General features: G+C 40.9%; 1 protein-coding gene across 1 annotated transcript; it reads left to right on the forward strand.

The window, feature by feature from the left end:
• The first annotated feature begins 992 nt into the window (after window positions 1-992).
• Window positions 993-12,962, forward strand: MAEL (maelstrom spermatogenic transposon silencer). Its single transcript, XM_014882787.2, has 12 exons — window positions 993-1,142; window positions 1,565-1,651; window positions 3,706-3,808; window positions 5,752-5,907; window positions 6,389-6,430; window positions 7,015-7,142; window positions 7,889-7,943; window positions 8,282-8,423; window positions 9,143-9,205; window positions 9,814-9,946; window positions 10,161-10,239; window positions 11,002-12,962. The coding sequence occupies exons 1-12, from the start codon at window positions 1,011-1,013 to the stop codon at window positions 11,115-11,117; spliced, it is 1,236 nt and encodes a 411-aa protein (XP_014738273.2). The 5' UTR covers window positions 993-1,010; the 3' UTR covers window positions 11,118-12,962.
• Window positions 12,963-13,747: the final 785 nt, after the last annotated feature.

Here is a 13,747-nt window from a genome sequence, read left to right on the forward strand (position 1 = left end):
TTTTGGAGTTGCACAAGCTTGGGTGCTTGGTGGTATTTCAAAAATCAAGCACAGCCCACTGGGCTTTCCATGCCATTACTTACACACAAAAATGTGTTAGTATGTCCCAAGTATGATTGGTAATAATTACAATACAATTACATAATCCCACCTGTCTCCTTTGCATATTCAGGGGAAGATCTTCACCTAGACAGGGATCTTTTTAACCTGGAGGTGTGATTTTTAATATTACAATGAAGGTAGTTCACCTATATCCAGATATGCTCAGGAGGCATCTGGATGTGACACTGGATAATGTGGTTTCGTGGTTTAGGGTTTAAAGCAATAGTGATGGATCATCCTAGAGGTCTCTTCCAACCCTGATGATTTTAGGATTCTACAGGATGCATGTGCCTTAAGCCTTTTGCCAGATTGGCAATATATACATATTATATATATATACATCAACACCTGGATTTACTTCACCCACAGAGCTTGTTCACTACAGGATGTCCTCAACTAAGGAGTGCAAACCACTTATCTGCTTCTACTGACATATAATATCTCAGTCTATTTTATAAAAGACAGGAAACTTAGGTTGGATATTAGAAGGAATTTTCTAGTGTGAGGATGGTGAAGCACAGGAACAGGCTGCCAAAGGAAGTTGCCCATCCCTGCAAAGCGTTCAAGGCCAGGCTGGACGGAGCTCTGAGCAACCTGCTCTGCTGGAAGGCGTCCCTGGATGTACATCATCTTCACGGTTCATTCCAACTCCCGAACGTTCTATGGAGCCTGTTGGCCGCTGTCGGTCCCACATAAAGTCTCCTTTAGGGCTGATGAGGAGCAGGTAAAGCTCGAACACGGGCGGACAGTACACCCTCACTGCGCCCCGCGGGCCGGCGAGGCGCCGTCATGGCGGCGCTGTCATGGCGGCGCCGCCCTCACCGCAGGACTGCGCGGCCGCCGCCCCGCCCGCCCCTCATGAGGGGCCGCGCTGCTGCCGCGTGTGGGCAGCGCCCTTGGGCGACGCCATGGCTGTGCGCGGCGGCTGCCGCAGCGCCTTTTCGTGCTTCGTGCACGACCAGCTGCCCGAGCTGGAGCGGCGCGGGCTGCCCGTGGCCCACATGGCGGACGCCGTCCCCTACTGCTCCCAGGCATGGCAGGTGAGGGCGGGATGGCGGCGGGGCCTTTCCTGAGGGTGGGCTGGCAGGCGGCTCGGCGCCATCTCACATGGCTGCCCTGTGTGGCTTCAGGTGGCCGTGCCGTCCTCCCCTCAGCTGCGGTTCGTGTGCCGTGTGTGGGGTGGTGGCATCCCTGGCTGGCAGGAATAGTTCCAGGAGGTTTCTTATTTGTGGCTTGCCCTCATCCGGAGGTATTCCACCTTCGCCTTGCGGTGTTTGTATTCAAGGCTCATGGCGTTGTTACCAAAAAAGCGACTGGGAGTGTTTGAGTCAGGCTTGGCAGCCATCGATAATGCCCTTTGGAAGTGCAGCAATGATTTCTTACACATGGAGTTTGTTGGTTTGTGGCACTGCTAGAACGAAGTGGTAGAAACCTTTTTATAACAGGTGATTTTTCCTTCAAGTCCCTGACAGAGGAAGAGAAGACAGTGTATGCAGAGAAGGCTCGTAAATGGAATAGCAAGAAGCGCTCTCAGGAGACAGTGAAGCAGGTAAATGCTGAGAATGGAATGCCCTCAATAAGAAGGAGGAGTGAATGATACTGAGCTCTGTGTGGTCAATTCCATAGGATGCTATGGAAGTTTCACCTGCTCTCCACATCCTCCAGCCAACTCTGGAGGTTATGGCTGCAGTATTAGTACATGCCATCATGTGGGTTTTGGAGGTGATTGTTCTGGTTTGAATCGAGGATGAAAATACTCAATACCTCTTTAAATCATCACTTGTTCCTTTCGGTTCTTTTACCAAGTAAAATGTAGTTCTCTAACACCCTAGCTTTAACAGTATTTTGCAGTGCCTGTCTTAATTTTTTTTTAATTATACTGTATATTGGTGTTACTTCTTGTCATAGATTCATGTTGCTTTTGCTTTGTGGGTATCGTTGGTTTAGGCAGTTCTTGTTTCCTGGCCTGAAAGGACATCCTAGAAGCAGCTGATTCGTTGTTCTTGAGCTGTGTGGTGAACCAGGTCAATAAAATGTTGTGGTCTATGCACAAATGGAATAATTACACCCTGCCATTATTTTCAGGTTGGTTGGATATGGGAGAGAGTGGTAACACTGTTGTGGAGAACAGTGTAGAAGTAGACAGTGAAGTGTGTATGGTTGTGGTTGGAAATGGTGCTAAACAGATAATTTCTGCTATTTATTGCCTTGAAAAGGTGTTTGTCCTGTTCGTTTGTTTGTTTGTGTCGCTTTTCCTCTCCTAGTACTTCCCTGAAGCAGAGTTACTTAAGAGTTTGAATTATGTGAGGTGTCCGTTTATTTCAGTTCAGTATTCTTTGGTAGGGTAAACACTTGTGTGTCCAAGGAAAGAAAGTCACATTTACTGACTGAGTAAATGGATAATACTGCATTTACTTTTTAATGACTGTGAACTATGAATTAATGGTGAGGATAAATTCCAGGACACCAAAACACTTACGTGGTGATAGAGGGAATGACAGGATGATCGTAGTTTGGAGTGCTAGTAAAAATGGATTAGCTAAATTAGTCAGTCTAGACTAGAAGGGAGGTGTTAGGCAATGCTTTTTGATTTTGGGGGCCTGCCTGCCTGGGAAAAAGCTATTTAAAATGTTTAAACATCATTGTGTTATTTAGCAGGCTGAGCATGTGTAATTAATGAGACTCCATTTTTATGTGTCAAAGAGAACTAAGTGAAATGGCACAAATGGAGACTTCTGTGTTTCCTTCCACAAGTTAGCATTTTAGAAGATTGTAATCATGGAGAGGAATAATTGCTTTACCAGAATAAAGATCACCATCCTTACTGTGTCAGTGGAAATAGGCAAATATGAATGTATGAGATTATGTGCTCTTATTTTACTAATCCCAGCCCTGTACACAGACAGCCAAGGTCACTTTGTGTAGTGAAAGCTCATATTTCTCTTTTGGAGGTGGCCAGAGCTTACTTAGATGAGAATAATTCCTCATGTTACTTTAAATACTTCAAACTGATAACCAATTAACTGTGGCTAAGATGGTTATCCTCAGTCAGTGTACCTGGGTGTGGATGTTATTCCCAATTCGGGTTTGAATGATCAGATTCTGTAAGGCTGCCAGGTTTCTTTTCCCATCCTTTTTAAAGCTTATTGTTCATTAATGGATTTTCAGAGCTATGCAATTACTTCCTTAAGGCTTTATCAGCTTTTCATGAACTTGTTTCCTAGTCAACGACAACTAACACATGTGCCAGGTGCTTTTTTCATAAAACTTATGGAGAAAAGTTTTAAATTCTAGTTTGAAGAGTTCCTTGCCTCTGACAAGTGGTTGAACCTTCTTTTCTTTTGTATTACATTTTGTAAATTTAGCTGTAGTTCTTTAAAATTGTAATGGGTTGACAAAGGTACTGGAGAGAAATCTTGCCTTCCTGACCTGCAAGTATACAGGCATTTTTATATAGAAAACTTTTCCAGCTAACCACAGCTCTTAGTGGATATTGCATTTTCCTTTGATAAAAGGAGCTGAATGACTTTATTTGGAGCAAAAAGACTTTTGCTGTTGTTTGTTTGTTTGTTGGGGTTTTTTTATCTTTCTCATCTTTTCCAGACTTTTAATGTGCCTGATGCAGTTCCTGCTCCTCTGACCACAAAGGTGCCCAGTGTTACTCCTCTGCCAGATGCCTCTGCTCTGTCTTGGAGGAATGATCAGGGTATGGTGATTTTTAAAGCAGGTGATCCTGGTAGATGAGAGCTTGCCCTTTGAGGATCTTCTCAGTGGTACCTGTACAAAGACTGTTCACATTTTGCTAAAAGCCATGTGTGCCAGATGTTTTACACTACTGGGCTGCTGCTGTAAAAGGTAGAAGTATACCAGGGAAAATACTGTTCCACTCCCAACCTCCAAGAATTCTATCCTCTGTTTTTTAGCTCAATGGGAGTATAGCCACTAACAGTTTCCTAATAGTTTTTTCAAGGTTCTTAAGGAAAAGGTAATTTTTCAAGTCCTGCATTTATGATTTGACAAGTCCTAATCCAAGTTCAGCATAAAAGAATACTTGTACTGATTTCAAAGAGTTAAGAATTGTTAGATATCAAAGTTCAAAATTTGTATGATAGAAGTAATAAATAAAACTGACCTTATTGGGAGAAGGAAAAAGGGAATATGCACTTTGTCAGTGTCCTTATAATATCCTGACTTGCTTCCTTATTGAAAGAACTCTGGAAAACTGAACCTTTCTAGCCTGTATCCTGTCTTCAAATGGTTGTTCTAATTCAAGTTGGGTAGTGAGCACATTTGTGATCTTCTACCCAATGACTATTATGTTATTCTGAAAAATGATGAAAGGTGTTACTTACAAGGTAAGTCAAGAAGCCAGTTCATATTAACTGTATCTGCTGTGTGGTTAAGTCACAGCTCCAGCTTTTTACCTCAAGTCTCTTGAACTGTTTCCATGTTGTCATGGTTATGGGGGAGCAAGAACAGTAGCTCCATAAAAAGTGAAATGCTTATTAGTGCCCTCTGTGCCAGGGGTCATGCTCCCCTGTCATTGTGATGCAGATTTGATTGGGCTGATCATGCTGGCTTGAGTTGACACAATTGATCTTTCAGCTGAATGAGAGGCATAATGATAAAGGATAATTGAGATACATTTCATGGTGCTGCTCTTAATATTTCTCAGTTAAAGTTCTGTATGGTTCCTTGGAGCTATATCCATTTTTTCATAAGGTAGGAGAGGTGTCTTTCCTATGACCCCTCAGCTCATACAGTTTCAGACCCACATCAGTTTAAGACCCACATAAGGGAGTATGACCTTTCAGGCTCAGGGCAGCTGGTGTTAAATGTTCTAAAGTCTGGCATTCAGAATTTTTTATGTGTCAAGGCAGTTACACACCTCTAGTAGAGCAAGTAGGATTTTTTTGATGAGGGGCAGAAGTTTAGAGTAAGGATTAAATAGCAATGTTAAATTTCACTAAGGACATTGTGACAGTCATGAAGAGAAGGATTAAGGTGTATTGTAAAATATTTGTCATACTTGGATACTTTTTAATTAGTAAGTGAAAAATCCATTTCTTAACATTTGTATTGGGTATTCTTGCTGCTTTCTTTGGGAGCTCATTTGGTGGAGGAGAAGCAATCCTTTTAGTAGCAGACTTCTCACCTTCTTGCCCCATAGGATTGCTACCAACTCATTTAAGTGCTGTAAGCTGCCAAATTTAGCTTGTGAGACTGTTTTGCGACTACTGATTTGTTTTTTTCCCTAACCTTATTTTCTGAAAGGGCAAAGAGACTATCCTTAAAAAGAATAATAGTTCCTGTTGGATTGCAGACCTCTTAACACCTTGTGGGTTTGGAGGTTGGCTTTTCTTTTTTATAGATGCTTGTATTTATTTGGTTTTTTGCCCCATGTCTACATACAGTAGGATCTCTGGAAGGTGTATCAGCACTACCAATGTGCCTGAATTCTGCAGAAGTGTTGTTACCTTGTCATCTTGGATACAGAGGAAGAGCTGTGTGTTTTGCTTGGTTGTTACCCTTCTTCACCCAGTCATAGGAGAAAGTTCACCAGAGCTTTCCCTGGATGAGGTGAGACCAGCATGGCTTCTGTAACCTCTGGTGGCTTGTCTGACGGTCGTTTTGTGCTTTTTCTTTCAGCTATGGTTGCAGACATCTTCTACTTTCTGGACATTTACAGCTATGGGAAGCTGCCACCCCAGTGCGAGCAGCGCTTCCTTCCCTGTGAGATTGGGTGTGTCAGATACTCCCTCCAAGATGGCATCGTGGCTGATTTCCACCACTTCATAGATCCAGGTGAGCTCCAAGAAAGTCAGAGAGGTACTGGGGTGAGAGGGAGGCTTTCTGGAATCACTGCTGCCCAGGCTAGACTACTGGTGTTAAGACAAGTTTATTTCTTTGATTATAGATGGTCAGACTTCTTAACGTATCAGAACGGTGCTGGGCTTGTTTCTGAAGAGAATTAGTGTCAGAACTTCATGTAATTCCAAAGAGTGTAGACTAAATCCAGGAGGACCTGCACATGTTTGTGCTTTATATTCCATGTCAATGAATGTTTCTCTCAATTGGACCTAAACACACTCTACAATGCCCTTCTTTTAAAATGCATCCAACTGAAAATAACTTTTCCAAAAGTACTTGTGGTACTTTTACAGGGCCACAAGGGAAGGTGAAGCTGTTCTTTTCTGCATGTGAAGCTGAGATGTATAGTTGAGAGTTAAGGATCTCTCCTTGGTGGTGTTGGATGATGATTGTACTTTCTCCTCTTTTTTTGCAGAAGTACCACCACGTGGTTTTCGGTACCACTGCCAGGCTGCTGGTGAGTATTAATGGAGAAAAAGAACGGTGTGCAGAGGTGTGCAGTTTTAGACTCAGCTTACCTGACCTCTAGCTAAATGTTTTCTAAGTCTTGATAGTGTGTATCTTCAGCATGAAGTGCTAATTAACAACAGGGTAACTCAAAGATACTGCTTTATATTTAAAAGTTATATTTAGCAGCTTGGCATATATTAACAAAAGTATCTACACCATTGTTGTGTCTGGCTTGGCCTGCCTGTTTCCTTTGTGACTCTCGGTAAATGTTTATAGTCTCCAGTTTGTTTCTATTAGGACATTTCCTCTCCTTGTGTACAGAGGGAACAAACTTGGCCCTGTTTTCCTACATCTAATACTTGGATAATGGCCTTTTAAAAGGGACAGGAGTGTGAGTGTTTGCTCACAGCCCAGAGCTGCTGACAAAAGCAAGGGTTTGGTAGCTTAAACACAGGCCCTGTCTGTGGAGAGGGAGGAGTGTGTGTGTTTGTGGATCTCTTAAGGAAACTGGACTTCTCAACTTTGTGGTTTTTTGTTGTTTTTTTTGTTTGGTTTTTTTTTTCTTCCTGTGCCCCTTCCCCCCTCCATTAGGTGATGAAACACATAAGATCCCTATATCTGGATTTCACCTTCCTCGTTCTTGTTATGCAGTTGTCCTACAGGAACTCCTTGAGTTTGCCCAGCCAGCCAGAGGTGCTCAGCCTCGCTTCTTCTGCAGGGTATGGTCAAGGTCAAAGCTCTAAGTCTCAGCTTCTGCTTTTACTCCCATTGGATGGCTAAGGAGATACTTCACTCTAAAACCTATCAGTGTGCATATAAGTAGGGAGAGACACTTTTTCCAAAGTGTCCCAGTTCCATGCAGAAAGAAATGGCCTCTAGAAGCCAACCTCTTTATAAAGCAGAGACCTAATTTTCTGCCTTCTTATTTTCAGTCTGCACTTCTGGCTCTAATCTACTGATGAGCAGGGTCTATTGTTCTCTGACATTGTTATGACTTTGGTTAAGGGCTCCTAAGATTTGACTTAAATTGGATGTGCTCAATAATAGTCATAAATCCTGCTTTTTTGAAAGGATATTTTTACGTTTTTGTGACTCTTTTCCCCATGAGAACAGCACGTGTCTTAAATTTTTGCTCAAGTTTCATTTTCCAGTGAACAGAATAAAATGTTAGAGGTGTTTAAGTTTCATAACAGGTGTGTTATGTTTCAATTCAATTCAAACCTCATCCTAATCTTCAAAAAGTAGGGAGGGACAAGATCTTGGGCTCCATCCATAAACAGAGGGCTCTGAAGAATTATGCATGAAATTTGGTTCCTCTTCAAGATAATTATCAGGGAGATTGCATTCAGTGCCACAAACAATTTTGGTTTGGAGGTGACATTTTCAGACCTCGTCAGAAGTCATGGAAGTGTCAGAATTTTATACTGTACTCCTTTGAGATGACAGAAGTCTTTTTTCCCTCCAGTCTAATGACAGATTCCGAATTAACTGGTGTCTTGGTCGAATGGCCAGCATAACAGGTAGGAAATGGGTCATTTTTGTCCATCCTTTTCCCCTCCTGCCCCCAGAAATAAGGGCTGTGTAATCAGGGACAGCTGTATTTGTCTGAAAAGTGTGTCTCAAAGTTTTCATAAAAGCTGGTGCTGACAGCTAAAACTGCTTTGCATGCTCCTTCCTCTTCCTTTCTCCCACCACTTTCTAGGAAGAGAGGTTTTATTAAAACCACTGGTGGAATATCTTTGAACTTTGATGCGGTGATAAGAGGCTGGGCAGTGAAACAGGGACTGACTGAGCAATGAGCTGAGCAGGATATTCAGTGACTCCTGTTCTCCTGGCCTGGATTTTCACTGAACTGTAGGCATTGAGAGCCACTGGGAGCTTTTTGCTATAGAAGACCTGATAATGAAACTATACCAGAAGAAATACCAAAAGGAGCCATCCAAGATCTGGGTGTATAGAAAACTGGATGTCTGTCTGTGGGATTTCTCCAGTAATACCAGGTGTGTTGGGTGGTTCTTTGTGTAAATGTGCCTGCTTCCAGATTCTTCTGTGTTGGTACAAAAAGTGCTATTTGCTTGCAGTGTTGCAGGAGCATATTGGGTGTTTATGCAGTTAATTTAGAAATAGACTCCAATGCTTCCTCTGCTACTAATTTAAGAAAAGAACCAATAATTCGATCTTAAATTTCAGTAGGTTTTAAAAAACCATGTAAGTTATTCTTGGCAGTGTACTTGGAATATGGATTTTAAGATCCATTGGGTTCATCATTGTCACTTTGTCTTTTTATAGTCAGTTTTCTGCTTCCATGAGTGTCCTCACCCTAGAGGGAGACCTTAAGGAGAATGAAAGAATGTACTTCAAAACATATGTTTGGAGAGGAAAGTGAGGGTGTTTATGCTGTGAGGAGCTATTTCACATTAATGGGAAACTTGAAATGGTTCAAATGGTTTAAATTCCATTTGTCTCTTAGGGTTCTCATTTCTCCTTGCCCCCCATCTCTGCATGAAGCAGATTGCCTGATAAGCAGACCTTTAAACTCTGCATAAACTACTTAGGGCAAAGCTATTGAACTCTGGAATTTTAAAGGCACTATGTGGTCACTGCAACAAAAATACACCATTTTTAATATTTGTTCCTGTTCATGTGGCCAGACCAACTGTTCTTGTTGATTAACAATGTAGGTGCTTCTGAAATAAACCTAAAACTTAATATTGTGTAGGTGCAAGTGGCATGAGGAGAATGATATAATCTGCTGTGCTCTGGCATCCTGTAAGAAAATGGGGTGAGTATTGCTGAGGAGTTTTCTCCATCATGATGGTTTTTGTTTTGTTAGCACTGCAATGGTGAGAAAAGTGTTAATTACATTACAGTTCACTGTTTGACTTCAGAGGCATTCTCTGGCATATCTCTATTTTGGAAACTTCTATACTGCCTGACATATAATGTAGATACATAAGGTTCTGTAATCTTTTTGGTGGGAAGAAAGGAAAAGTAAATAGTTGGGAAACGAGGAAATGCCATTTATGATCTCTGTTGACAGCAGCAGTAGCACATAGACAATAATAAATAGTCTTTCATTCAAAAAACTCATTGTGGACTGCTATGTCCCCCCCCAAAAAAAGTTGCTTTTCATACTTCTGAGTGCTGCTTTTGATAATGTGGGGATGCAGTCTGTGTATTTCATGTGTAGTTGTACAACAGACTGGTGTCTTGGAAGGATGCAGGGATGCTGCCATGAAGTCCTTCTGCCCTCTGGTATCTGTTCTGTGCATCTCAGGCTTTGGCTGCTTTTGTTTGCCAGTTGAAGAACATAAAATGCTGTGCTTCCACACATCAGCATTCCAGCCCTCTTAGCCAAACTTTTCTTGTTTTCCTTTTTCGTTGGTCAAGTTACTGCATCAGTAAATCCTTTGCTAGTGTGTATGGAGTCCCACTAACAGCAGCTCACCTCCCTCTGCAAGACTCTGGTTGTCATCAAAGCACAAATACCAGGATTGTGAAACTGGATGCTGGACATATCCAGGTCAGATTCTTTCCATTGATACTCTGATTTATTTCCAGTTGCCAATTTCAGGTGAGCTGTTTTGTCTTTGGATGCTGTCTTCTGTGACATATGTTGGGCAGACTGATGAACTTGCAGGGTTTTGTCCATGATTCATAGGTTTGATGGATAGTGGTATGTATTTCCTGTTAGCAGATACATGTACCTTATTTTGAATATTTATTTTTCCATACAGAAAATGAAACCAGAGAGTTCTGGATGTGACAAACCTTTAGGTTCTCCCAGACAAGATCAAGAGTTTTTCCCTTCTAATAGTGAGTTTGAAACTTTCACTTTTTTTTAAGCAGAAAGAGATCTTGAAAAAGCAACAACTGGATTAAATTTAAAATTTCTGGGCTTAGATGTTGCCTGTTAGTGGTGCACAGCTCTCTGTGAGCTGTGCTTATTCTTGTGTCTGGCTGTCACTGAATTTCTGAAGATTCAAGCATGAAGAACTGGCCTTTTCTTACTAGGTTGAAAACATCTCTCAAAATTCTGTTTTTCTTAGTAATGTTTGTCTCCAGTTTATGCTTTTCTGTTACATGAAGCCATTCCCATGCCCAGGTGCTTTGAGACAAGGCCATGTTTAAAATACTCTCCATGCTCTCAAATCATTGTATGTACAGACTGAGCTGGTCCTTGTTGCAAATGTTCTATCACAACTCGGTTAAAAGACTTGTCTTTTAAAGTCTCTTTTTGCAGAAAAGATTTGTGTTTACTTAGAAGGCCTCTGAGCTTCATCTGGGCATTTTCATAGCTAACCTTTAGAGGAACAGAATCAGGTTTGCAGAATAAATAACTGTAATAATTCTGAGTTTGCAGCTTGATTTCTTGCATATAAGATTCATGCTGAATTAAACTCTGTTCCACCTGGAAATTGTGATCTTATGGTCTTGGTGTTTATGGTGGACACGACCTGCCTGACTTTTTGTATCAGAGCTGTTGAATAGGTTCAGCTCCACAGCATATGAAGAACAATTCCATTTATGCAAGCTTTAAAGGCTGATTTGATGTGCAAACTGTATTTAATTTAATAGGTGGTTCTCCATGTGGTGTGAAGACCTTGCCTTATGGAACAAGTGTTGTCCAAGGAAGAGGAGTTATTCGATTGCTGAGAAGTGCAACTGGTCTATCCAAGTCTTTCAGTCATTGAAAATCTCTTTCACATCCAGGACAGCTGTAAATTCTAATTTTCTCTGTTTCCCTGAGATAACTAGTAGTTTCTCCAGACTGCAGTTTTTCATGTTCTGTGCAAATCTTGACAGTTGGAGTTCTTGTCAGAATGATAAAACTATTGACTGGATTTAAAGAAGATAAAAAATCTTGTTCAATATCTACAGGAAGACTTACCTTGAAGAGACCTGACAGTCACATCTTTAAAACTGCATGCTGTGCTAGTTGTATTTCTTAATGAATGGAATGCAAATTCAAGATTGATTACTCAATATAATTGAATTAGAAGACTTCTGTATTGACCATTGTCACTAAACAACTTAAACTTTTTGCTTTATTTCTTCTTCAATAACATTGCCATCTCGTGCATGTGGAAGATGGAATTTGAGTGTGTTACAATCTTGCTTCAAAAACTGATGCAGGGGGGAAGGCATTGAGGATGTGAAGGGAATTTCCTAGGAGAATAAATTTAAAAAGTTTCCCAAAGGTTTGCTGTAATACAAACAGACAAACAGAAAAGTAGGACACTGTCTGACATTTTCTAGGGAAGTTAAATGTTCCTTTTTATGGAGGTATTGCTTGGACTAATCCTAAAAAGTTGTCTGAGCCTTGTGCTTAGTCCATGTGTCTCCTAAGCAAGTGATTCTGAGAAATAAGAGCTTATTTTGTTAAGTTGTTCCTCGATTTTGTACCAACAGATGTCCAGTTTTGAAATACTATTTCCATAGCAACTAACTGTGTGAAGATTTTGTTTTTTGTAGGTACTGAAACTCAAGATGAAGTGGTTCATTCCCTTGAATAAGGGGAAAAAAACCAACAAAGTAAATGCAAGCAAAACCCAAAATGCAGCCAAAATAAGAGGTTTATTGAGCGTGCTGGTCAGTGTGTCAGAAAGGGCCAAGTGCTGGTTTAGTTGGATACCTCTTACAGTTGCTGTAAGGCCAGTTGAACCCTTTCTTCCAGTATTTTAGGATCACTGAAGCATTTCTCTTCTTGCCTAACTGTTCACCTTTATCACTGCATTTCCTCAATCGATTCTCTATTTCCTTTCTTTGGAGGCTGCTATTCTACGTGCTAATTTTCACCATATAAAGGACAAAGAAGCTCTGAGGCTGAAATTTACCAATGAAGCCCTGCCCGGGAATGTTTAACAGACTGAGAGTGTCTATCTTGATAGTGCTAAAAGCTTTTCTGCATTTGTATAGAGTGGTCCAAGATCTTTAACTGACAGCTATTGCTGCATTGATACTTCATAATGTACAGAACTATTGTTTTTCAAGTATTTTCAGAGTTCACTGCTGCAATAAAAGTTTGTTTCAGTTCTTATATAGCAGAGAATTCATTAAAAATATTGTTAAAATAGTTACTCGGTGTTAAGTACATAAACCAAAGAACATTTTTAACTAAGCTTAATATATTGCATATCAAGACTGAGATAAAGAATGTGAGCAGAAGTGGGAAAATGCCATTAGGATTCCATGGCATATCTCTACCTTATCACCTGTAAATTAAAATAGCACATAAGATGTAGAAGATCTAATTATATGCTGTAGGCAGTGGGCTGTTAACTGGGGCAGTAACTGTATTACTGTAATAACCAACAACTCTAGAGGGGGTTTTTTGTAGTGAAAATCATAAGATCTGTGCCATTAGAATGAGTACACTAACTTAAAAGTAGCCCACTTCATACTGTTATTCTTCATTTATTGAGGGGGAACCCTAACAGCTGTTGAAGGATGATAGAAAATTCTTTCATTTTGAAGCTTCCCTGGCTGTTCTGCGATTTGTGACTCTGGTTGATTTCTGGAAAAATAAATTCTGAAAAACAAGCACAATAATGTAATGCTTCTCTCCTTTAAGTAAAGATGAGGGATTGCAACCTTAGCCCACTTCCTAAGTGCAAGGAGCAGTAGTGGTAAGGCACAAACTCTGTCAAAATCAGGACAAAATTCTCAAGGAGACACAAAACCAAGACAGGGCAGAATGGCTCTTGAGCAGAGTTTGAGTGGTGCAGCCTGGGAGCTCTAAACCTGTCCCTTCCACAGGATAAAATGTAATGGTGACAGCACTCTGCATGTGGGTGTTTGGTAGCAGATGTCTTGAACTGGCTAAAGAGCTGTTTTTGTAAAGGTTCTATCAGACCTGACTTTCTGCCCTCCTGTTAGAGCACCTGACTCTCCCCTGACAGCAATGGGTAAAAGCCATCCTGGTTTAACACACACATGGCAAAGTTGTTAGGTGTTTTTGCTCTTGTTAAAATCATAGTAGAAGTGGTTGAATTGTGCATTGCTACTCTAAAGGTTTTTGGCCAGTTTTGTCTGAGAGTCACGAAAACAATACCAGTAGTGACAGCTTTGCTGATCTAGTCTATATCAGTACATTGTAATCATTTCTTTTACATTCTATTTAGAGCATGTAACTGATACTGAAAAATAAAGTATGTTAGCATAGAGTAAACACTGCAGTTGCTCTTGCTTTTAATTTAACTGTTACTTATGCATTGCTGGCTTGTCCACCTTCTCCTTCCAATAAACTGCAGGAAGCAGGGATGTGGCAGAAATTCCAGCATTCTCTCAGAGGCGCACATATATATTGTAGATACAGCAAAAC

This window comes from Sturnus vulgaris, chromosome 2 (genome assembly GCF_052056855.1).
Source record: "Sturnus vulgaris isolate bStuVul1 chromosome 2, bStuVul1.hap1, whole genome shotgun sequence".
NCBI lineage: Eukaryota > Metazoa > Chordata > Aves > Passeriformes > Sturnidae > Sturnus > Sturnus vulgaris.

Bases quoted from the DNA above. Each gene is read 5' to 3' on its own strand.
- MAEL (XM_014882787.2), top strand. From the start codon at position 1,011: ATGGCTGTGCGCGGCGGCTGCCGCAGCGCCTTTTCGTGCTTCGTGCAC. The intron at 7,944-8,281 runs GTAGGAAATGGG...ACTGAACTGTAG, and splicing joins TCGAATGGCCAGCATAACAG to GCATTGAGAGCCACTGGGAG. The intron at 8,424-9,142 runs GTGTGTTGGGTG...AATATTGTGTAG, and splicing joins GATTTCTCCAGTAATACCAG to GTGCAAGTGGCATGAGGAGA.